This window comes from Rhinolophus ferrumequinum, chromosome 9 (genome assembly GCF_004115265.2).
Source record: "Rhinolophus ferrumequinum isolate MPI-CBG mRhiFer1 chromosome 9, mRhiFer1_v1.p, whole genome shotgun sequence".
Lineage (NCBI taxonomy): Eukaryota > Metazoa > Chordata > Mammalia > Chiroptera > Rhinolophidae > Rhinolophus > Rhinolophus ferrumequinum.
The window spans coordinates 85,603,285-85,627,317 of NC_046292.1; the positions used below are offsets into that span (position 1 = coordinate 85,603,285).

Below are 24,033 nucleotides of genomic sequence, written 5' to 3' on the forward strand. Positions count from 1 at the left end.
AAAGTCAAGCCATATTGAAATAGTGATGTTATTTTAAAAGTGGTTTGTTCTACAAATCTAATTGAGTAGATAAATTGAGCCACATACTGAAAATCCTTCATTTTCCACCTTTGGTTTGATAGCACTTTTCCACTTTATTTTTATCTACTCTAGGTTTTGTATTCGTATTCAATCGGCTTTGTGTATATTTTACTCGGATTGACATGCACTAATGGATTAGGCCCTGCAGTAACATTTTGTTCAAAGGTAAACACTACACACATTTTAAAAAATAAACATCTCCCATTAAATAGTTTTCTCTATATTTCTTATTCCCTTTGCTCAAAAAAGACTATTTTATGTAATTTGATATCTCCTTTATATGCAGATCAGAAATTATTTCAGAAATGAAATGATTTATATTTAAATTTATTTTATCCTTGCTCTACCCTCTAAGTTAATTTTTAAGCTATTCGTGGTGTGGAAGTTGTGGATTTTAAATTTCATCATTATTTTTCCATTAAATCACAACTAAATAAGAATCTTTGCTTGACTGCGTTGTTGAATGGCTTATTATTGCTCAAGAAGTTGATTAAAATCTGTGGTTTTATTTCATTTGTAATACCTCAGGGTTTGTTTTGCATTTTTCTAACTGGCTTTCTTGTATGTTGCAGAATCTAATTCGGACCTACGGTTATGCTTTCCTTTTTTCCCTCACTGGGTATTTTGGAATCTCCTTTGTTCTGGCTTTGATTAAAATTTTTGGTGCACTTCTTGCTGTAACAGGTAGGAATGATATACTTGCTTAGATTATGAAATAAGCATTTAAATTTTCTTTGATGCTCTTTTGTAAATGATAATGGCAGCATCTCCATTAGAAAGAAAATTGTCGTATTTCACCAACTTATTTCTTAGCTTATGGTATTTCTTTACAATTCTAGAGAAAAGTGATGTTGGTTTAATTTTAAAATCAAATATATACATTTATCTAAATAGTAACTTAAATACATGAAGAGAAGTTTTTATTAAAAAGTGTAATGGGATGAATACCTTCAGAGAGAAATGCTACCATTATACCCTTTAACTGACTATTCCAGATGTGTTGCACTTGACAGGTGTATTTTAGTGTATGTGCTGCCAAAGTGAGCACATGACAGGTGTATTTTAAACAAAGCTTTTTGGACCCTTCTCTTGTACACTTTCTAGGACATCAACCAGATGAGCTTCTCTTTTCACTAATAATTATTATGCACATGCTCTGTGCAGGGCCTTTCCTCGCACCTTAGAGGAATGGAAGTTGTATCAGTTCTGCTTTGGTGGAGTGGGGAACAGGTAAGGGGCTACAGGTGAGGCCCAGTGAGGGCAGCAGGTGACTCCCTGTGTTGCCTGTATCATTTGCCAAATGAGCAGCACAGATGATGAGTGCTCTTGGCATCTCCCATATGGAGAGAGCCCAGAAGCCAGGATTGGAAGCAGTGTGGCATGTCTTGAAGAGCACTGGCTTGTGACGTCAGAGAGGATGGAGCCCAGTCTCAGCTGTGACATTTAATGACGTGTGACCTGGAGAGTAAGTCTCTCCTCTTCCCTGGGCCTCACTTCTCTCTTTTGTGTAGTGATGGGTTGATGGATTTGATAGTCTCCAGAATAGATCTGTAGAATTGCATCCATGATGTATACATACATACATTAGTCATTGACCGGATTTTAATTTTCCGTGGTTTTAGGGGACTACTTACGTTAACACCACAGAGTAAATTAAACAAATGAACAAATACCTCTCCCTTTATAGAAGTATATTTGCTTCCTAACTTTTATCTTTATTTGCTCACATATGACTCTCGTTTTTATAGTTTATATCCCTAACGGCAGATAGAGGGAATTTAATTGTAGATCAGTCTGTATCACTAATCTTTCAAGTCATCTCATGCAGTCAAGAAAGATTGCAAATTCATATACTTAGGGTTCCAGTGATGCTTGTAACACTATAACTGTTTAAAAAGGGTCTGATATAATTCGGTGTGTGTTGATTGAGCCCTGTGGTAAGGATAGAGAAATGTGAGAATGTGAGATGCCATTCTTGTCTTGAAGGTGTGGGCCGGTTATATTTCTCTCGTAAAAGAAATGCAGAGGTGGTAATAATAATTATAGCTAACATGTGCATAGTCCTTATTATGTACCAGCCGCCATTTTATGTATTTTATATATGTTATTTATCTTAATCTTGAAATAATCTTAGAAATTAGGCATTATTGTTTCATTTTACGAAAGATAAAGTGAGGCACAGGTAGATTAAATTTTAAGTGATTTTCCCAATAGTCAACCAGCAAATAAGTTGCAGAGTCAGAATTCCAACTAAGATAGTCTGGCTCCAGACCTGTGCTCTTAACCCACGTGCTATGTATACTGCCTCCTGAGCTGGGGGGTGTCTCCACGCTCATTAGGAACCTAGGCTGCTTCTGGCTATGTATACTGCCTCCTGAGCTGGGGGGTGTCTCCACGCTCATTAGGAACCTAGGCTGCTTCTGTCTGCTCTGCCATCTTCATCCTCATTCCAGGCAATGGGATGGAGAGAAGGTGAAACACGCACCTGCTTTTTCTGGAAACATCCTTGAAATCACACTCCTAGAATTGTGAGTACTTCTGCTCACAATTTCATTGGCCAGAACCTAGCCACATGACCACACCTAGCTGTAGGGGAGGCTGGGAGGTATGCTGTGTTAAAATAGGGGTCCTTTTACTAAACTACAAGGAAAAATAGATGTGGAAAATCAGGCTCTGACACGTGTTCCAAAACAGCCTCATTTGGTGTTCATTCATTCGGACAATGAACATTAAATTCCAGGAATTATAGAGTCTGAGATGTAAGGACCAATAAGACAAGGAAGTAAGGAAAAGTACTGTCTAGTGGAAGGATACCCAGTGATAATGCAAAGTTGGGGAAGGCTGCAATGGGAGGTACATGCATCATTCCTGTCTACCTGGATGGGACAGGGAAGGAAGGAAGATTTCAGGCCTTACAGCAGACTTCAAGGTCATAATTTGAAGGACAAGTAAAAGTTAATACACACATGTGAAGAGGATTGTAAAGATTACTCATCATCGTATCCAGAGATGACCACTATTAAGAAATTATGCCTTTAGATCTCTACTTTTAAAGGATAACGATTGCTGTACCTCATCATATCTTCTTTGGGAAAGCCTTTCTTTCCTGCTAAAGTAAGTCTAAGGGATGACATGCCTCCATCAAGCAATTATTACAGTTGTACTTTATCATTTACCTATTAATGACGGTGCCCCTACTGCCATGTCTCCCCAAAAATAAGACCTAGCCAGACAATCAGCTCTAATCTTTTGGAGCCAAAATTATTGTAAGACCCAGTCTTATCTTTTATAAGACCGGTGCTTATGTTATAGTAAAATAAGACCGGGTCTCATATTAATTTTTGTTCCAAAAGACGCATTAGAGGTGATTCTCTGGCTAGGTCTTATTTTCGGTGAAACATGATAAACTATAAACTCCGTAGTAGTAGCAACAGTAACTTCTTGTTTGTTTTTTGCTTTCCATTGTTTCCTTTCACCTCACATAGAATCTGGCACGTACTAGACTCTGTAAATATTTGTTGAATGAATGATTTTCAAAATATCACCAAGATAGTCGGCACATACTAAACCAACCATTTCTTTCCCTACAGTGACAACAGGAAGAAAAGCAATGACCATTGTACTTTCATTTATATTCTTCGCTAAGCCATTCACATTTCAGTAAGTACTTTTTAATTCAACAGGTTTTCCTCATTGTAGATACTTTGTTCTATGTTTCCTCTTAAACAGCCTTAACTCTGTATAAAGACTACTTTTCATCTTGACCCCTAATTCATTGTCTTCTGCTGTTTCAGAAATGTGTGTAATTATTTTGAAGAAATCATTTTGTACACTTAAGTTGACTAACCAGAGTCTCAGTGTAAATGTGACCCTGTTTGCAATATAAGTAAATGAATGTGAGTGATATGTTGAGATTGAGGGACTCATTCCGCCTTGCCCTAGTGCAGATATATAAATTATATATATATATTTTATTTTATTTTATTTTTTATGGAAGTGTCCAGTGACAAAAATAATACAATTTAGCAATGAGTTTGACGTCCTTCCCTCAAGGGAGAACAATCCGTGGATGGGGGGACAGCCCTACACAAGCAGTGCAGCCTCTTCCCCAGGGATTTTGGGCAACAGTGAGATTTATAAAGCATTAGAAGAGGCAACACTGAAACCGGGCAGGATTGGCGAGGAGGGCAGGGATTTCCTTCCAAGGCTAGCTGGTCGTTTTCTAGAGTTAGCTACGCTAGCGAAAGCGGAATCGGAGGTCTGTACTGCTGTCTATAGGTTTCCTTGACAGTGAGCAGTTTTCCCTGAAGTGCAGACTGACGTAGGTTTAGGTTGGTGACCTGGGTCTGGCCACTGGGCAATCTCCATGATGTGAGTCCTGTGATAAGGTTAATTTGTTATCATAAGTTTGATAAATTTTGATTATCAAAGTTTGATCAAATTGATTGTCATCACTTTGATAAATTTTATCCTAACTATATATCTTTGATATGTTTATCATAAGTTTGAATGAATTATTTTATTTGTGCTAATAGTACGTTATATATATTTTTTTTAAAAAAAAGACCTCTGAACTTCAGTAAAACTTTAAGAGACGTGGAAATATTTTTTTCTTTTTGCCACCTTTTTTCTCATCATCTAACCAGATTTGGGTAAATTTTAATATCTTTTTAAAATTATCAGGTAAAAAACACCTAGCGTTTCTTTGGTTGTTAAATACAATCACTTGTATTTTACATTCTTCTCCATTCCCGTACTAAGCTATCCATCTTTGCCAGATCTCTTTTCACTGTGTTTCCTTTGCAATCTCTGTTTGCGTATATACTGTCTAATAGTGTCTAAAAATAAGGGTACTTGCAAACCAGGCTTTTCTGCCATTGTGGTTTTTCAAATATATATTTTCCCATAAATACATAGAAAAACAAACAATATTGGTTGTAGAAATGCAATGTTACCTTAATGAAAGTGAAGAGAGGGTGTATGTTTTTAATATCTCAGGTTCCACTGTACATACTCTGCCCGTTCTGTGTGTTACTTAATGATGTATCTGAGAGAAACACAGAGGCAAATCACAGCATGATTATACAAAATTATTTAACCAGCCCTCTAATTGTATAGAGTTAGGTATTTCCAGCTATTGCTTTTACAAAAATTCGTGCAATAACTCTCCATACATACAATCATGTGAGTATATTTGCAGAATCAATTCCTAGAGATAGAATTGCTGGGGAAATGAGTGCTTTGTAAATTTCAACACTTTCAAAAATACATGTAGTTTTTTAAATTGTTGGTTTATTTGCTGCCTTTTTCTACAAAGGAGTTGAGGCAGAGAAGTATTCTGTAAATTGCACCCTAATTATTTAGTTCGTTTGTGGCTTTTTGTGAAAGCCTTTACTGTTTTCTTTATTGTCTGGAATGTGTTGGAAATTCGCATCATTTAAATTTATGGTGGTTAGGAATTGAGAAGATTCAAACCTAGAAATGATCAATGTATAAACTTAAAGGTAACCACGAACTAAATTTCTATCCGTGTATTATTTGTTTTCTATAAATTAGTTTCTGTATGTGGTAAGTATACAGTATAGTCATCTTTGGCAATTCACCTTTCTCAGAAAGTGCCCCTTTTTGTCTCTGTATGTTCTACCCAGCTGGGATAACTAGTTGGACTGCTGTGTCTAATCTGATCTAAAATTGCTGTTTTGATTTTAATGCTATTACTGTAGGCTTCCAGTAGTAAAATTTCAATTTATTGTATAATTTTTGTGAATTCATCACCAAATTCTGTGGTTAATAAAAAATTTTACCTTAATATTAATCCTTGTTTTCCCATATTGCTTTCTCTTAGGTACATATGGTCTGGTTTGTTAGTTGTTCTTGGTATATTTCTCAATGTTTACAGCAAAAATATGGATAAAATAAGACTACCATCACTATGTGATCTGATAAACAAAACACTAGAAGCAAGAAAGTCACGGACGTTGGCACAGACTGTATAGGCAGTGATTCTTGCTGTTTAACATAGAATTCCAAGGAACAATCATCAATTAATTGCCTTTCCAAAGGGATTATTATAAAAACCAAAGGATCTGAAGGCAGGCTCTCCGTTTGCGCCTGGATTGCATATAAAGTCAGCCCTTTCTTCCAAGCTCTTGTTGGACTGTGTGGCTTCTGAAGCAGTCAAGACAGCAGCATCTGTCACACCTTAGAATAAAATGCCAATATGAAGGACTGTTACTCTTCGCAGTTTATTGAGAATTTCACTGGAAATGGATTGGACCATGTCGCAAGACTAATTAGATATCATGACATATCAAACAAATTGATATATAATAGCAGATTGTTTTCATTCCATTTTGGTGGTGTTATTTAAATTGATTCTCTGTTATAAGAGTGAACTGATGATTTAAAGTCTAGAGAGAATTACTTCATTATAAATAAAAATTATTCTGTGATTTTTTTATTTTGAAGAATGTTGATACAATTTTGTTATCCAAGAGGGCAGTGAAGGGTGGAGAAAGACTTTACATAAACTTTAAAACTTAGGCTTTTCTCTGCTAATTTAAAAGTATTCTTTAGAGAAAACGTGCTTTAAGTTTTCTGTAAAATACAGACAATATGGTAAAAGAAGTCATACTGCCTCCTGTAAGTATGTAGCACAAGAAAAATTTGCTACTATTCGACAAAGAAGTGCTAAAAGATTTAATCATTTGGATCTTCTAATTGGAGGGAAAATAATTGATGTCTAATATAAAATAATAAAATTGTCATCTTTTTTCTCATAAAAGTGGAATTTAATTTGGCAGGTTGAAGATGAAATAGGATAAATTTTAAAACTATAAGTAGATATGGCAAATGTGTACAGTATATTGTTTGCACAGTTTTGGATCTAAACTCATAAAGATTTTGGCCCTTATTTTTTAGCAGTGAGTTTTAGAATTGCTTCTACTGTATTAAAAATCTTATTAATCTTCATTTTCAGTGTAAGTAATGTTGGTTAAAATAGCTCAGGATCTGTGCTATTGGCAGTATCACTATATTTTGTCAGTATAATATCCTTGGAATATTTAATCTCAATTCTTAAAATTCCATTGTATTCTGATGGTGACTTTAGCCTGTTATATGCATATGTGGGTACAACAGAGCCCGTGATAATTTAAGGATCTAACATAAGGAATTCTGACTGATTTTCATTTGTTATATATTAAAATACCGTGCATTTTTCCCCCCAAATGGTAATTAAACACTTTTAAGTTTTCATATTTTAAAATGAAAGGAATCTTAATTTTTACTTCAGTATGCTGCCTTAATCTCAAAAAAAATAAGGATTTGTGCTTTAAAAAAAAGTCAGTTTTCCCACATCCTTGAAAAAATGTTATAATTAACTTATCAGGGCATCATTTTATCCCCCACTATGTTTTAGTATTTTACTTCTATCCCTATTAACAAACTCTTCATCACACCCTACCCCCAATTTAAACAGTTTAGCACTGTTTAAAAATCAGTTTTCCAACTGAACTCTTTATACTCCATTTCCTTTTTTTACCTGCCATCAGATGGAGATAAACTTCACTTATTTACATCCATGGAGTCATTTTAATGAATAGTCTGAAATATAGAATAATTTCTATAGCAAAGGAAATCAACATTTGAATGTGTGTTTGTGCCAGATTTTAAATATGATCTTTCGTTAATATTATGGCATCCCAACAACCAAAATAAGTAATAACAAAGGAATTAAAAATAATAACTGCAATTGCCAATATTTAATTGCTTGTTTGGTGTCAGGCCCTATTGTAAGTGCTTCATGAGCAGTAACTTATTTAATCCTCACAACATCTCTATGAGGGTATTATTATTCTATAAGGGTAAGTATTACCATCGTCATTTTACAGATAAGCTGTGGCCAGAGGGATTAAGTGACATGCCTCACCTAACATAGCTGGACAAAGCCGGAGCTGTCTGTCACGCAGTCTGGTTTGAGTCCTTGCCCTTAACCACTGTGGTTGCCTCTCTGTGGAGATGTGATTATTCTTGTTCTCATTTTCACCAATGCAGAGGTGAGGACCAGGGTAAGTACTTCTAGCTCATCGTCAACATAACTGCTAAGGCAGTGGGTTTCAAGTTCTGTCATACTCCAAAGCATATTTTCTGTCCATTGGACCCCACTATAAATATTTAAGTATAATACCACTTTAAGTAATAAAGTGTCTCTAAATAAAGAATTTATGAGGCATACTTAAAAAGCAAGGGTCATTTGATTGAACATTAAAGGCAGAAGGATGTATTTGTTTTAAGCATTAGTACAGAAATTGTTTCTTCAGCTGTGTTCACATCAGGTGCCTGCCATACAGTAGGCACTCAGTAAATATCTGTGTCACGAAACTAATCAAAGAACCCCATTAGACCAAAAAAGACTGAATAACTGATGTTCTTAATTTTGCCATAGTCCCTTTTTTTTGGCATAATACTCGGGCAATAAAATCACACAGCAGAAGAATCTGGGTAACGTGTTAGACAACTATATCAGCCTAGCCAGAACCCTCTAAGGCCATGTTGTGTAGTAAAGAATTTGGCTGCCCTTTGTCCCTGGTTCCTAGAAGGGAACTCCTAATCCTTGGAATTGTCCAATTGGTGGGCCCCTAGATGGTGCCAGGGTGGAGGCTGGTCTTTCTGAAAAGACTAACCATGTGATTATAGGGTTGGGGGTTTGAGCCATATGATTTCAGCCCATCCTCGGGGAAAGAGGGTTGGAGATTGAATTCAATCCTGTGGCCAATGATTCAGTCATGGCTATGCAGTGAGACCCCAATAAAAGCCGTGAACGCCAAGACTTGGGAGAGCTCCCCTGGTTGGAGATACACATTGCTGTGCTAGGAGGGTGATGTATCCTGAAGACATGGAAGCTTCGCGTTTGCACCTCTTCCAAAACTTGCCCCATGGTTCTCTTGTCTGGTCCTGATTTGTATCGTTTATAAAATAAAACTAATGGAACTTAAACTGCTTTCCTGAGTTCTGTGAGTTGTCTGACAAACTGTCAAACCTGAGGGGATAGTGGGAAAGCTCGAATTTGTAACAAGTTGGTAACAGTGCAAGTAGCTGGGAACCTCAGGCAGTCTTGTGGAGACTGCGCCCATAACCTGTGAAACTTGATCTAACTCCAGGTAAAATTGCACTGCAGGCTTTATGCTTAACAAATGTTTTTCAATAGTTACTGATACTCTCTGGACTGTTATCTAAGTCTCATAGTTTTCTCAAGTGACTTTAATCTTAAACCCACTTTACATTCTAGGTTCTTTATTGGTCAAAGAGCACAGAATTCTACTAAGATTTGACCAGGATAATGGGCCAATGAAAATATGAGTGCATTCCAATATCACATTTGCTCTGTAAACTACACAGTTTATGCACAGTTCAGGCTATGCATATTCTCAAAACCTTTGTTGTGTGCTTCATAATTAAGCACATGACAATTTTTTCCTATTACGTGTTTGAGCAAAAATTTTTCATATTTTCACTTATTCTGCTTTTCATGTGTCCTCATTGAATGTCCTTGCACTTGCCCATTGAACCAACAACCTTAACCTTTTTAACAAATTGTGTAGCATCACTGCCTTATTCCTCATTTAGTCCTTCATTCTCACTGGGCCAAATATGAGCCAGGCATTGAATGAGATGCTGAGGATGCAAAAAAGAATCAATTGTAACTTTCACTCTTAAGGAACACCCATTCTAGAGAAGGTTTGCTGTGATCGCTATAAAAATACAAACTGTTGGTTTCCTTCCACTCATGGATTATGATACTAACACGAAGTTTTCAAAAAATTCTCCACAGTGGTAGTGATTCTAAACTTGAATGTGCGTGTAAATCACCTGGAGATCTTTAAAAGGAGGATTTAATTCAGTAGGATTGGTTGTGGCCTGAGATTTTGCTCCAACAAGATGCTGATGCTTGTGGTCCATGGACTACACCTGAGTACCAAGTTTTCAGAGCACAAACCCCAGACGTTTTCAATCTCAGGACACCTTGAATTATTTGAATACTGTTCACCTGATTACCTCCCATTTGCTTTCCAAACTTCTTCTGTGTGACCCGACCAGATTTAAGAGACTCCCAGTCTCCTTGTCCAAATGGAACAGAAATCTCACATTGCACAATTGCTGGCATATGTGAAAAGAGTCCTTTAATCATTGTAGGTGTATAAAAGATTTAATATTCATTACTTTCTCCATAAATGTTACTTTTTTAAAAATCTTCACAAAAGTAAGATAAGCCCATAATTTTCCAACAGTCATGGTCTGTTGTTTTAATTTCATGGCATGTAGTTAGAATGTTTTTTATGCTATTTTGTAGTGACATTATGAAGAAAATGTTCGCTTCAGCGATTTACCGCCGCTTCAGAATGAACTGTGCATTACAGGGGGTTCAGGAAGTGGGACTTAACACTTAAGGGATTCTTCTGAGACTTTAATCACAAAATGTGTTTTATTAAATATCTTAATCCTGCGATACCCCCAAACTTTCTCAAACATAATTAATTAGACCATTTTAATCAGTTTAACACAATTGATAAGATTTAAATAGATGGAACAAGTAAAGAAATGTGGATAATTATTCATGGTGATGATAGAAATGAGACCTTGGAGTCTGATTATTACAGATCTCATTGCAGGACTCCTCTTCCATTTCTTTTTCTCCTAATGCCAATTACAATGAAAGGAATAAGGAGCAACTCAAGTACATACGTGTTTCATTTCTGACTCAACAGAATTGATTTTTTTAATATGCTCTGAAAAAGTTTATCAGTATGTATCTTAATTGTGTAGGATATATACTCGTATGTATAGGGGAGAAAACAGCATATATAGGGCTCGGTACTATCTGTGGTTTCAGGCATCCACTGCGGGTCTTGGGACAAATCCCTTGTGGATTAGGGGAACTACTATATTACGGTTACTTTAAATTCCTGAGCTCTCTGTTCTAATCATTCTGTCTCTGGTGGCATGTTTTTTAGTCATCTTTCTTTTACAGTAATTGTACACCTCAGCGTAGGCATTGACGGTTTCCCTCCAGCCTTCCCACCTCCCTCCACACAGTGCTTCCCTCCTCCACTTACAGTCCACACTCCACCGTGATCATAGCCTCAGCCTGCCCAGCATGTCTCACTTTTTGGTAAAGTTCTATTTTTCCTAGAATCCATATGTCTGCCTGTCTCCTGCCCCCTCTCTTCCTTTCTCCTCTTTTTCCTCATCTCCTCCCCCATCTCTTTAACAGTTTCTCCAGGGTTTTAAGAAGCCTATGCTAATTTACCATCGTGATAGGAGCCAAGACTAATTAAAAGGGAATTTCTCCCATTATTTGTCTCAGTGATTTTACTAACTGTTCTCCGATTTACCATTCCAATCCGTATAAATAATAGCTTGCTGGCTTCTAGTTTGATTCAATTTTTAAAATGCTGGTTCATTTACCAATGGAAATTAGTAAAAATTCAAATTTAAGCAGTATGCATTGTAAAATGTTTAATAATTTATAGATTTAAAATCTTTTAGAAGGAAGATTAAGGAAATATAAAATAGAATGAAGTCGTTACAGTAAACTTAGAGTTCATATTATGGTTAATTAGATTGTTATTAATACATATAATTGTTTGAGACTGGAAAACTACTTCACCTTAAAGTTTTGCTTACTTGAGATGATACTAACTCACGTTACCTTATAAGATTCCCCAGTTCTGCTGTAGTCTAGTGCACAGCGGAGAAAGCGTCACTTGTACGAAACCTTGTGAAATAAGAAAGGCAGAGATGATTTCTGTTGTGCAGTCATGGAAACAGGCCTCAGCCAGATAAATGACTTGCCTCAGATTCACGTGTAGGAAGTGGCAGAATGGACCTGAATCCAGTTTCTTTGACCTTGGATCCTAAGGCCTGTCTGCAAACCTGCCATTCCTGCACCTCCACCCTCTGCAACCGTCGCGTCCCCAGGTTACGATTGGCATCCTCTCTACTTATTCTGTGTCTTCCCGAAGGACTTAACAGTGCCTTCCTTCTCTGGCCCACTTAAACCGAGGAAGACATTTTCCAAGGAAGGTCTTTAGTGGTCAGTCTTGTTTGTGTGCTTGTTACTCCATCTCAGGAGATTAGCCTCCTCAACCGGGCTTTAGAAGGGATGCACATATTGGGGGAAAGGAGAAGGGATATTCTGCCTGGTGTCCCTGATCAGCCAATTCATCAATGCATCAGTGACATGGTCCTGTTTTACAGGTAGGCACTTAGTTGACCAGTTGGTAATGGGACTGAATAATAGGGGGAAGCGTTTAGGGGCAATTGAGGATTGGGGATAGAATTAAAGTACTGGACAAGATCTGAATTTCAATAGTCGTGCTGAACAAGGAGCCAAGGCGAGTGTCGTCAAGCCTGAAAAGACATAGCTAGAAATGGGACACATGGCAGAAGCCTAATAATATGAGGAAAGACAGAGAATGTAGGCTGCAAGGGCAGAGGAGAACCAAATGGTATCTGACTTGCTAAACTGTGAAGTCCAAGATTTGTCTCCCCCAGCAAGAGACTGAGGTGGTACTAAACCTAAAGCTGGTATAGGGATTAAAGGTAGTTAACAAGGGCAATTTCAAAAATATGGCATGTAAAAGCCAGATCAGGAGTTATACTTAGTGATTTTATGTGACTCTTCAATGTTAGCTGGAGATAGTGTTACCACCATAAGCAAGAGGAGAATCTAGAATTAAGAATCAATACTCCCGAATTATTGTCAGTAATGTGATGAGACATAGCGTAAGTTGCTTGATTTCATTACACTTTATCCACCACGTTAAAAAAGGGATGATTAAAATCCCTCACCACAGAACTGAGTTTTCTTTCTTATGATAGTTTTGTTAATAAGTATGTAATTTGAAATTATAATATTCAAAATTCAAATTACATGACGCTAAGCTTTTCTAAGCATACAACTTCAGTAGTAGTATGATTTCACTATTATCTTCCAGATATAAATATTCAACTGAGGTGGCTATAATGTCAGAAGACTTCATTATAACTGTATTAACACAGACTTCTTTTCTAGAGAGCAGAGATGATCATAAATGGTTCAGCTCTATTTTAAAGTGACATTGACACAAATCCACTCAAATTTATAGTCCCTTCTAAACTGACTTTTCAGAAAAGTTAATAAATAACAAACCATGGACCTACATGACCCCACCACTGAAACGTATGCATTATTGGAAATTGTAATGGTGGGAAAATAGCTTTTCTTTTTTGTGCTTGCTTTTTCCTGATGACATCCATTGACCCAAGTCACATTGCTTCATCCATTCAACAAATATGTATTAAGCGATTTGCAAGGCTCTTAGAATATATTAGGATACATACATAAATGCCATAGTTCCCTCACTCAGTTGTCTCAGAGTGAGGAGAGAAGCAGGAATAGAATTACGGTAATTTCTATAATGTGAATATGTGTGAAGTGTAGTAGGACTACTCAGAAAGACTTTTTCTAAGAGGAAGTATTTAAGCAAGTCCAAGTAAGAAATTTTGAGGACCTAAAGAAGCACTAGGGAGTTGGGGACAGAGAAGAAGGAACAGATACTAGAAATATTTAGGAGGTGATTAATATGGGAAGGAGGAACATAGGGAAAGGAAGAATTCTAGGATAACTTTTCAGGTTCATCCTACAAAATACCTGACCTTCCTCTTTAAAAGTGTCAGAGACATGGAAAACAATAAAAGACTAGAAATTGCCACAGATTAGAGGAGGCTAAGGAGACAGGACAACAAAATGCATCATGGTATCCTGAGTTGGGTCCTGGAACAGAAAAAGAACAATAGTGAAAAAGCTGGTGATAGCCGAATAAACTCTAGTTAATAGTATCATATCAGTGTTAATATCTGAGTTTGAAAAGTGTTTGATATATTTGATAAATACGTTAATACTGGGGGAAGCTGGATGAAGTGTATTTGGGAACTACTTATACTCTTTTCTACTCTTCTGTAAATCTGAAATTAATTCAAAATAAACTTTTTTAAAATAAAAAGATATCACCAAGAAAAGTACAAATGCAAGCCATGGAGTAGAAATATATGTGTGGAGAAGAAATTTCCACACATATAACCAAGAAAGAGCTCATATCTAGAATCTGAAAAGAACCTCTGCAATCGATAAGAAAACAGCCCAATATAAAAGTTGAGAAGCAAACTGAGACATTTTACAAAAGATGATATCCAAATGATCATAAACATATGAAGAAGTGCTCAACCTCATTAGTCATCAGGGAAATATAAATTTAAATTCAAATGAAAGTCTGTTACAAACTGTCAATGAAAAAAACATCCAGCCTAAGAGAAAGCCTGTAAGAGTTTATTTGAGCCAAACTGACGACAATTGCCAGGAAGCAAAGTCTCAATGGGTTGAGAAAATGCTCCGGAAATTGGCAGTTTGCAATTTACTTTGTACATTAGAATCAAGGGAGGAGGGTTACATGAAATCCATTGGTTGTAGATTAAGGGGGTCAGAGAAAGCAAAGCAGGGGAATCTCTGGGATTGGATAAAAAGCACAATGTAGAGACACACTTCTTTTACATTGGTGGGTTCAGGATAGTTAATAGCATTTTACAGCACATAGAGATGGTATTTGGGAAACAAGATTAACAATGAGGGATTTTGTAGTTTCCTACTCTGGTGTGGTGGGTTGTGCTCCCTGAGGGGTCCTGAAAAAGCGATTACTCTGACATTCCAAGGGTATGTTATCTTAGATGCAAAAAGATGGCAGACCAGCTCACTTAAGGTAAAGATTGACCTTTGTCAAGGAAGCTACAGGCCAAGGATGTGACTTCCCGCCATGGCCCACTTTAGTTAGGAATTTTTATGTTCACGCCATCCTGAGTTTGTCAGGTTTAATATGTGGCCTCTTTTCCATCCGCAAAATGTACCAGAAAGGCTATAATTAAAGAGATCATAACTACTAAACATTGACACGTGGAGAAGGAGGAATTCTCATACACTGTTGGTAGAAATGAAAATTGATACACTTCACAAAGCTATTTGGCATTTTCTACCAAATTTGAATATGTGTATACCCAATGACTAAGAAATTCCACTCACACACACATACAACAGAAATGTGTGCATATGTATATCAAAACACACAAAAGCAGCCTAATTCATAAAAGCAGATACTGAAAGCCACCCAGATACAGGAGCTACCTATGGCAGAATGGGGGAAAAAAAGGTGGTAAATACATATAAAGGGATGAATATGAAAACCAATTAATTTCACATTTATACAGTTGCATAAAGAACATAGATACAAAATAATATAAATTGTATGATTCCATTTATACAAAGTTCCAAAGGAAAAAAAAAGGCAAAGCAAAACTATAATGTTTAAGGATGAATTAAATGAATATAACTTAATATACACATGCCTACGTACATACATGTGTTTATTTTTCTAAACCCTCCCTCAAAGACAGTATATTTGACTTTAAGAGATGTATTCAGTCATCAGACACTTTTTCATCTGTGTAGACACATGCTACATTTAGTGTTTTCATTTTGAAGACAGATCTAAAACACTAGTCTTATCATTCTCTGGTTTGCAATTTAAATATAAAATCCTGCCAGTGTTGCATCCATTAAAACAGTCTTGGAAATTAAGCACTAATTTCCCCTTCGAATGGCCATTTCTGTTATTTTCTTTTTCTTTCTAATTACCACTGTAATGAAGTGGCCAGTATCATGGCAGGAAGTGATTTCAAAAGCAGCAATTCCTTATTATGAATCATACATTTTATTCCTCCCCTAATGTGAGTCGGTTCCTGTCACATAAAACGCATGTGCAAACTCCATCTTGACTGAGACCAAAATCACTTTGGAATAGCAAAGCATACATTCAGCTCAAAGAGCAGTCTTTCCGGCATTTCACTACAGCTGAGAGGAAGGGGAAAGCTGTTACATTTTCAGTAGAGGATCATTTCTGATCACTCTGATTTCCTCTAAGCAGCAGCTTTTCAATATCTTTAAGCATTGCTATATTAATAACACATCTGAAAATAACTTGTATCAAAACTGATATGAGAAAAGACACTTAGAAGACTATGAAGCACTATAAAAGTACTCATTTTTGTTAAGCTATTAGTCTGACCACACCCTTTCATACCGTTGGTCATGCCATTCACTCTGCTTCTAACATGGTTCCCCTTTAGTTTCCTGTAAAAGTGAGGCTTAGACAAAATATCTTCCTTTCTCCGTTAAAAAGGAATTTCCCTTTTAACTTTGATCATATTCCATATAAACTTCTGATCCTTCTATATCCCTTTAAAGTTATTTTCCATCAAATGTCTATCATGTATCCAAGCGAAAGTCAGGGCTTCTTGCCTATTGATTGTGCATGGTAATGCTGAGTTCTGCTTTCCGCTGCTTTATTAAGCTGGTATCATGATAATTTACACCAAGAAAATAGTGATAAGCATGCACTCCATTCTCTTGGACCAGCACTCTCAAATTAAAATGGGAATGTCATCTCAAAATGAGTTGTTAAGGTGTCTATTTCAAAATGAGCAGTGCTGACGTCTAAGTTTGAACTGCCACAGCTGGATTTTGTTCTGATGGGGAAAATACAGAAAACGGTAACACTGACCATTGAAATTGAAATTGCCTAGATAATATACCACATTTATTCCCCAGGGTGGGTCTCCCTCCTATAGCTTTTGTTGACCAAGGATCTATTCACTGCACGTTAATGAGAGTAGGAAATGCAATTAGGTCCTTGAAAAGCACTCCAGCTAACTAAGAAAAAGTAAATCTGTGAACATTTTCTGACTATGCAAAATAATTTAAATTTCATGAAGATATTCTTTCTTCATTTTAAGAAAACAGAGATGTGCCTAAAAAGGTGATGAAAACTTTGTTTTAAAATATAATGTTGGGGCAAAACGACAGTAACAAAAGAAAAATCAATGGTTGCCAAGAGTTGAAGAGGAGAAGACGGAAGGGAAGGATAAATAAATGAAGCATAGATGAAACTCTGTGAAATTGCAATGGTGAATACATGTCATTTTGACATGCATTTGTCAAAACCCATAGAATTGTACATCACAAAGAGTGAGCCAGGATGTAAACTATGGACTATAGTGAATAATAATGTATAGATATTGGAACATTAATTATAACAAATGTACCAGACTAGGGAAAGATGTTAATAACAGGGAAACTACATTGGGGGTGGGTAGGATTGGGGTGTATATATGGAATTCTGTGTATTACCTGCCAATTACTCGGTAAATCTAATGCTGTATTAAAAAATAAAGTTTATTAATGTTTTTTCTAAAAAAAAGAAAGGGAAAAAAGAAGCCTGCATCATAGGCGAGGAGTGGCCTAATCTCTTACTCCAGATCTGGGGTTAAATTCACGGCTCCCAAGCTTGCTTCTGGTGTGAGTTACGCATAGAATTGAAAGCTTTGCAAATATGAATAGACTTAAAAGAATAATAACTTTTTGAAGTTTTACAATTCCTATATTCATCTGAACCATACCAGAAAAATAAAGTACAAGAAAGAAAAAGCCATTACTTATTCATTAGAGTATTTTAACAAAAGTTAGATGTTCTAATTTAACAAATTTTCTTGTTCATTATGAAAAACTGAGGGGAAAATAACAAACAACTTTAAATGTTAAATATATGTATAACATCGCTGAACAAATCCGTAATGACAAGGATATGAAAGGCAGAGACCTACTTAGACAGGTTAGTTAGCATGTTGTTAGGTAAACAGGAAGTCCCTGGTAGAATAAACAAAGGCAGCCATATCTTGGAATTCCAGGTTCTGGAATGACTCATTCGCTCCAGAACAACAATGTAATTGTGCTCTGGGGATAAATGGGTTATTTCGTAAATCCCTTCAGGCTAGACAAACAGAGCAAATCTGATAGATAGAATCCATTAGAAGGCTTCAGCTCCCTTCCCCAAGCATACAAGAAAATGCATAAAATAAGAGCCTGTTGCCTTAGTCAGTGGGCACCCCAGTTTCGGGTACCCCTCTCTCATAAGAGAGCTGTACTTTCACTTTAATAAAAATCTTTGCTCCTCTACCTGTCCTTCTGAGCCCACGTTCTCATCCTTTGGGTACATGAGACCACGATCTCTGGGCACCAGTCACCAGAATTCTATATCACGAACAACCCAGTACTAACAGGCTGGGTGGAGAAGAGTAAAGGAATAACTGCAGATGAGTGACAGCAAAAGGAGTGTAGACAGGGGCAGGTAGTTCACTGCCGCTGAAACTCAGATTTCAATTAGGGTTCAGCTGCAAAGGAAGGGGGAGGAGTCCTTAGAGTTTGGGTTTTGCCCTTTGGGAGTAGGAAGCCATTGTGGAGCTTCCAGCTGGAAGTAACATATGCCTCAGGAATGGCTGTGGGACACGGCTGGAGGCGGGGGACTAGTGAGGAGATGTGTTAGACTAATGCAGATTAGACTGGCTGAGGGCTGTGATAAAGGGCTGCAGAGGCAGGGAAGACTGAGAGATATAAAGAAGATAGAACGGTGGGATTGGGTGAACACTTGGATGTGAGGAGGGAAGAAAAGGACTTAGAATGATTCCTGGGTACCATCTACAAGAGAGAATATAGAAGCAGTGGGAGGTGCAGAGCAGGGTGTAGGCAATGAACTCCATTTGGGGCATGTTGAGATGTCATTTCCTGTGGGTCATCCAGGCAGAACTGTCCCGAAAGAAGAAATGGGATCATGGTTCTGCAAGTCAGAATGGTCTGTACCAAAGATGAATTCCTTGATGGTAGTGGAAACTGAATGCATGAGATGACCCAGAAGACACCATATACACTGAGAAGTAAAGAGGCCCAAGGACAGAACTCAGGGAAACACCAGCATCTAAGGGGCAGGCAGAAGAGACGAACCCTAAGAGGTCCAAAAGGACTGGAAAGAGAGAACCAGGAGGCTTGTGGGAGGCACGAGAAAAAAATATGTAATGCTCTGGTGAAGAATGTTACTAAGTGTTGTCCTTCCTTATTTCTAGAGTATTTTAAAAAGTCATAAAATAAAACAAAATTGTGTACCATATATCTTCTAACTGAAATATTAAAAATGTAGCTGAGTTAAATCAATCTGATGATAATGGAGTGCCAAGTAAGAAGTAATTGTCAAATTGTATTTAGCTTAACACTGGAGTTCAAGAGAAGAAATACTGCTGCCATCTCTAGGCATGATTTACCACGTTATCTTGGCTTATACACAGTAGTGAACTTCTAAGAGAAAAAGCAATACAATGTGTCTTGGCCTCGGTGTCAGAAGACCTGAATTTAAATACAATCCCTGCCACTTACCAGCTGTAGGCAATTCATTTAACCTCCTTGAAGTCCAAGAGGGAGATAGCAAATTCTAGAAATTAAATACATGAGTATGTTTTTTCACAATTCAATTAATATTTCTCAAGTCTTTTGTATTTGTTAAGTATTTCCAAATACTATTTGACGGCATTCTGGAGATTAGCTAATATTTTCTTTCAGCATAATACCTGCTTAGAGGCACACAGGTACCCTTGAAATGATAGGAGGTTTGCTCTCCTCTGTGAAGATTCTGGTGCAAATACATGCAGAGGCCAACTGGCTAAGAAGGACTTAGTCCTTGTAATGAATAATAGTAAATGCTGGAAGCTTCTCCAACAGCAAATAATTTGGTACATAACACACTGTCCTCTTTGAATTACCACAGCAGGAAAGAATGGCAGCCCATTTGTTACCTTAGTCGTTTTTTGTTGTTGTTGTTGCTTTTAAACTTTTATTACTTTTTAAGTGTGTTTTTCCAAGGCCCATCAATTCCAAGTCAAGCAGCTGCTCCAATTTAGTTGTGGAGGATGCAGTTCACACAGGCCCGTGTGGGTATGTTACCAGCAACCCTGGTGCTACAAGCATCGCGCTCTAACCAACTGAGCCAACCGGCCGCCCTCCACCTTAGTCGTTTTGAAGAAAAAGAAAAAAATAACTAGATTCCTAGATATTATGGAACTGAAAGAAAATACATATCCCTTGACACACTAAATTGGAATTTTGCTTGTCTTCATTTTTTTTCTTTTTAAATAGATTTATTGAGGCATCATTTACATACAGTAAAATTCACCCTTTTTTCATATGCAGTTCTATGAATGTTGACAAACACATAGAGTAATGCAACATATAATTATACTACCCAAAGAATTCCCGAACCCAATTTCCTCATGCCCTTTGCAATCAACCTTTCTTTCCTACTAGTTCTTAGCAATCAATGATATGTTTTCTGTCTCTATATTTTATCCTTTCCAGAATGTCATTTAAAATGGAATCAGAGTATGGAAAGCGTTTTGGAAGGCTCCTTTCACTCAGACTAATGTATTTGAAATTCATCCCTATTGTGGCATGTGTCAGCTGGCTGTCCCTTTCCATTGCTGAGTAGTATTTCATTGTGTAGATGTACCATAGGTTAGCATTTCAATTGTTGATGGACATTTGGGTTATTTCCAATTTGGGTGATTATGAATGAAGCCACTATAAACATTTATGTACAGGTTTGCATGTGAGCATATGTTTAGTTTCATTTCTCTGGAGTAAGTAAATACCTCGGTTTGGAATCTTTGTGTCATATTGTAAGTGTATGCTTACTTTATAAAAGGCTTCCAAACTGTTTTCCAAAAAGGCGTTCCCATCAACAATGTATGAGAGTTACAACTGCTCTGAATCCTCACCCACACTGAGTATTATAAGGTTTTTACATTTTAGCCATTCTTATAGGTGTATAAACATATCTCATTGTGACTTTAATATGCATTCCCCTAATGATTATGATGTTGACTACCTTTCATGGGTTTATCGGACATCTGTGTATCTACTTTGGTAAAGTATCTGTTCAAATTTTTTGCCCAATTTTTATTGGTTGTTTCCTTATTATTGATCCACATTATTTTATATTCTGGATACATGTTCTTTCTCAGATACATGTTTTGCAAATATTTTCTCCAGTGTTTGTCTTCTCTATTTTCTCAACAATGTTCTTCAAAGAGCAGGGGTTTTTTTGATGAAATCCAATTTATCATTTTTCTCTTTTGTAAAGATCATTCTTTTGATCATTTGCAATGAATCTTTGCCTTACCCAAGATCACAAAATTTTTCTGTTTTCTTCTAGAAGTTTTATAGTTTCAGGTTTTATCTTTAGGTCTAGTTATCCTTTTTGAGTTAATCGTTGCCTGTACTGTGAGGTATAGTTCAAAGTTCATTGTTTTGCATATGGATTATCAATTGTTCCAGCACCATTTATTGGAAAGAAGTTACTTTCTCCACTACACTGTCACTGTACTTTTACTCAAAAATTAATTGACTATATATGCATCAGTCTAATTCCAGACTCTATTCTGTTCCATCAATCTATATGTTGATCTTTTTGTCAATACTACACTGTCTTGATGATTGTGACTTTAAAATGAGTCTTAAAATCAGGTAGTGTGTCTGCTGTAACTTTGTGCTGCTTTTTCAAGATTGTTTAGTCTAATTTAGTTCCTTTGTTTTTCCATGTACATTTTACAATCATCTTGTCAATTTCTTTTTAAAAATTCCTGCTAGGATTTTGATTGGGATTGAATCGAAATATACATGAATTTGGAAGAATTGATATTTTAAATATACTAAAATTTCTAATTCATGAATATTGTATATATTTCTATTTAATTAGGTCTTCTTTGATTTGTTTCATCAGTATTTTGTACTTTTTAGCGTACACACACACACACACACACACACACACAGGGTACCAAAAAAATGTACACATATTTTAAGAAAGGAAAAAACTGTATTAAAATTATCCTGATGGTAACCACTTTGAGCACCTCTTGTAACTGCGGAAGTCAAACGTGACTTGTATTCATCTTTTGTTTTCAGTACATATTGAGTATTACAATTTTTAACAGTGTTTTCCTTTCTTAAAATGTGTATACATTTTTCTGGCACCCTCTCTCTCTTTCTCTCTCTCTCTCTCTCTCTCTCTCTCTCTCTCTCTCTATATATATATATATATATGTATATATATATATATATATCATTCACATGTTATTAGATTTATGCAAATATTTCATGGTTTGGGTGCTATTGTAAATTGTACTTTTTAAAATTTTAATTTTCAATTGTTCATTGTTGATACATAGAAATACAATTGATTTTTCTATATTGATTCATTTTTTATTTACAATTACCAATTACATATATATATGTAATAGAATATATATATATTCTAATAGAGTGGTCCTCAAATCAAACCTGGCTAACCTCAAAATCACCTATGGAACTACAAATACACAGATTCCTGAGCCTCATATCCCACAGGTTCTTACTCCATAGTTCTGGGTCAGGCCCAGGAATTTATGTTTAAAAAGCTTCCCCAAGCAATTCTGATCTTAGTGAGGTTTGGGAACCATCATAAAGTATTTCTGGATGTAAAATTTTCATAGCTAAGACAGATATAACAAGAACACAATACATTTCCCATGCCGACGCTATTAACCTACACTCATTGGGCATTTTCCGTTGGCTTTCCGGTGATGGAGTTCCGAAACCCAACTGCTTCCTTCAGCCAGTGGCATGCATTTGTTAGAATGTGTGCCCAATTACTAACTGGGGTTAGAAGCTCATTAAAATTCAGTCTGTGGCCATATAGGCCAGGTTAGTACAATATTACTAACTATTTGAGTAAACTACACACAATTACTTTCTTGGCGGGGGCAGCAAATAAGAAGACACTGGCTAAATAAGCTAAGAGATGTGGTTAAATTCTGGAGTGGTTTGCCAAGATAAGTATGGTGATAAAGGGATTGTTGAGTGTGAGTGCTACACAATCATATGAAGTAGTTTTGTCAAAAGGGTGGGAGTGGATTTATTACCAGGGCATTGCGGTATCTCTTAGAAGAACCCAAAGACAGGAATTGCAAACTAGCCTCCCAGGGGACTGAAAGAAGGACAAAGAAAGCCATCAGGATCCCAGACAGTTCCTTGGGTTCCTTCTGTCCCCATAGCCATTTTTTGCTTCTCTCTTGTTTGCTTTCTACAGAGCTTTCTTAGCTCCCTCTAAATCAAGAATATCCCTAAAAGAAATGCCACACCCTACATCTGCACAACTTCAGAAGTCACATTAATGTCCAACTAAGCAAGAAGCTCTCAAGTCAGATTATGAGATTGGCCTGAATTAGATGATGTGACTACCCCTTAATATTGACTATGGGAAGTGATCTTCTGAGAAAGAGATTGAGTAAGATATGCAATTTGATTAACATCTGCTGTATATGGATTCCATCCACATATGGAATCTCCTAAGAAGTACCAAATAATGGCCATATAATATGTCATTCTGTGATGATGACATATGTCCCATATAAGTGTACATATTTTGAATTACCTAATAAACTAAGAACAGCATTTGCTAAATAAAACTAATGCTTGTAAAGAAAACATTCTGTTCTAAACTCATAAAGTTTAAATTTACTCTACATTTTTTAACATCAGCATTGCAGAAACAGTATTGGAGTAATTAAAATTAAATTACTTCTAAATAATGAGCTAACTACATAACAGAGCAATGCAAATACCGCCATTTACTTGGATTTTATACAGTGTGTTTTGTTTTTGTTTCCTTCTTCACTGCTTCTCAGATTCCAGTGGTTTCCAGATTATACCACAGAGTTAAATCACATTGGCATAAGGCTTGGCATTATAGAGCTACTTCCATTTTAGAGGGGCAGGAAAGTTGTTATACGTTATTAGATAGCAAGTGTTCTAGAAACACTGGAACAGGCATACACATTCTCCAGAAGTCTTAGCGTCATAGAAACCAGACTGTTAGGAATAAGATAGGCTGGGTCTTAATGTGATGTACATTTCACTTTAGAGAAGAGGAAACTAAGGGCTCCAGGGAT

At 36.5% G+C, this 24,033-nt stretch overlaps 1 protein-coding gene across 3 annotated transcripts in view; it reads left to right on the forward strand.

The window, feature by feature from the left end:
• SLC35B3 (solute carrier family 35 member B3) overlaps positions 1-9,067 on the forward strand; it is a 28,684-nt gene extending 19,617 nt beyond the window's left edge. For all 3 annotated transcript variants that reach the window (XM_033114418.1, XM_033114419.1, XM_033114420.1), the window contains exons 8-11: positions 154-246; positions 654-765; positions 3,672-3,741; positions 5,927-9,067. In XM_033114418.1, coding sequence (XP_032970309.1) covers positions 154-246; positions 654-765; positions 3,672-3,741; positions 5,927-6,077 — 426 coding nt within the window. In that variant the 3' untranslated portion in view covers positions 6,078-9,067. The remainder of the gene's footprint in view (positions 1-153; positions 247-653; positions 766-3,671; positions 3,742-5,926) is intronic.
• Positions 9,068-24,033: the final 14,966 nt, after the last annotated feature.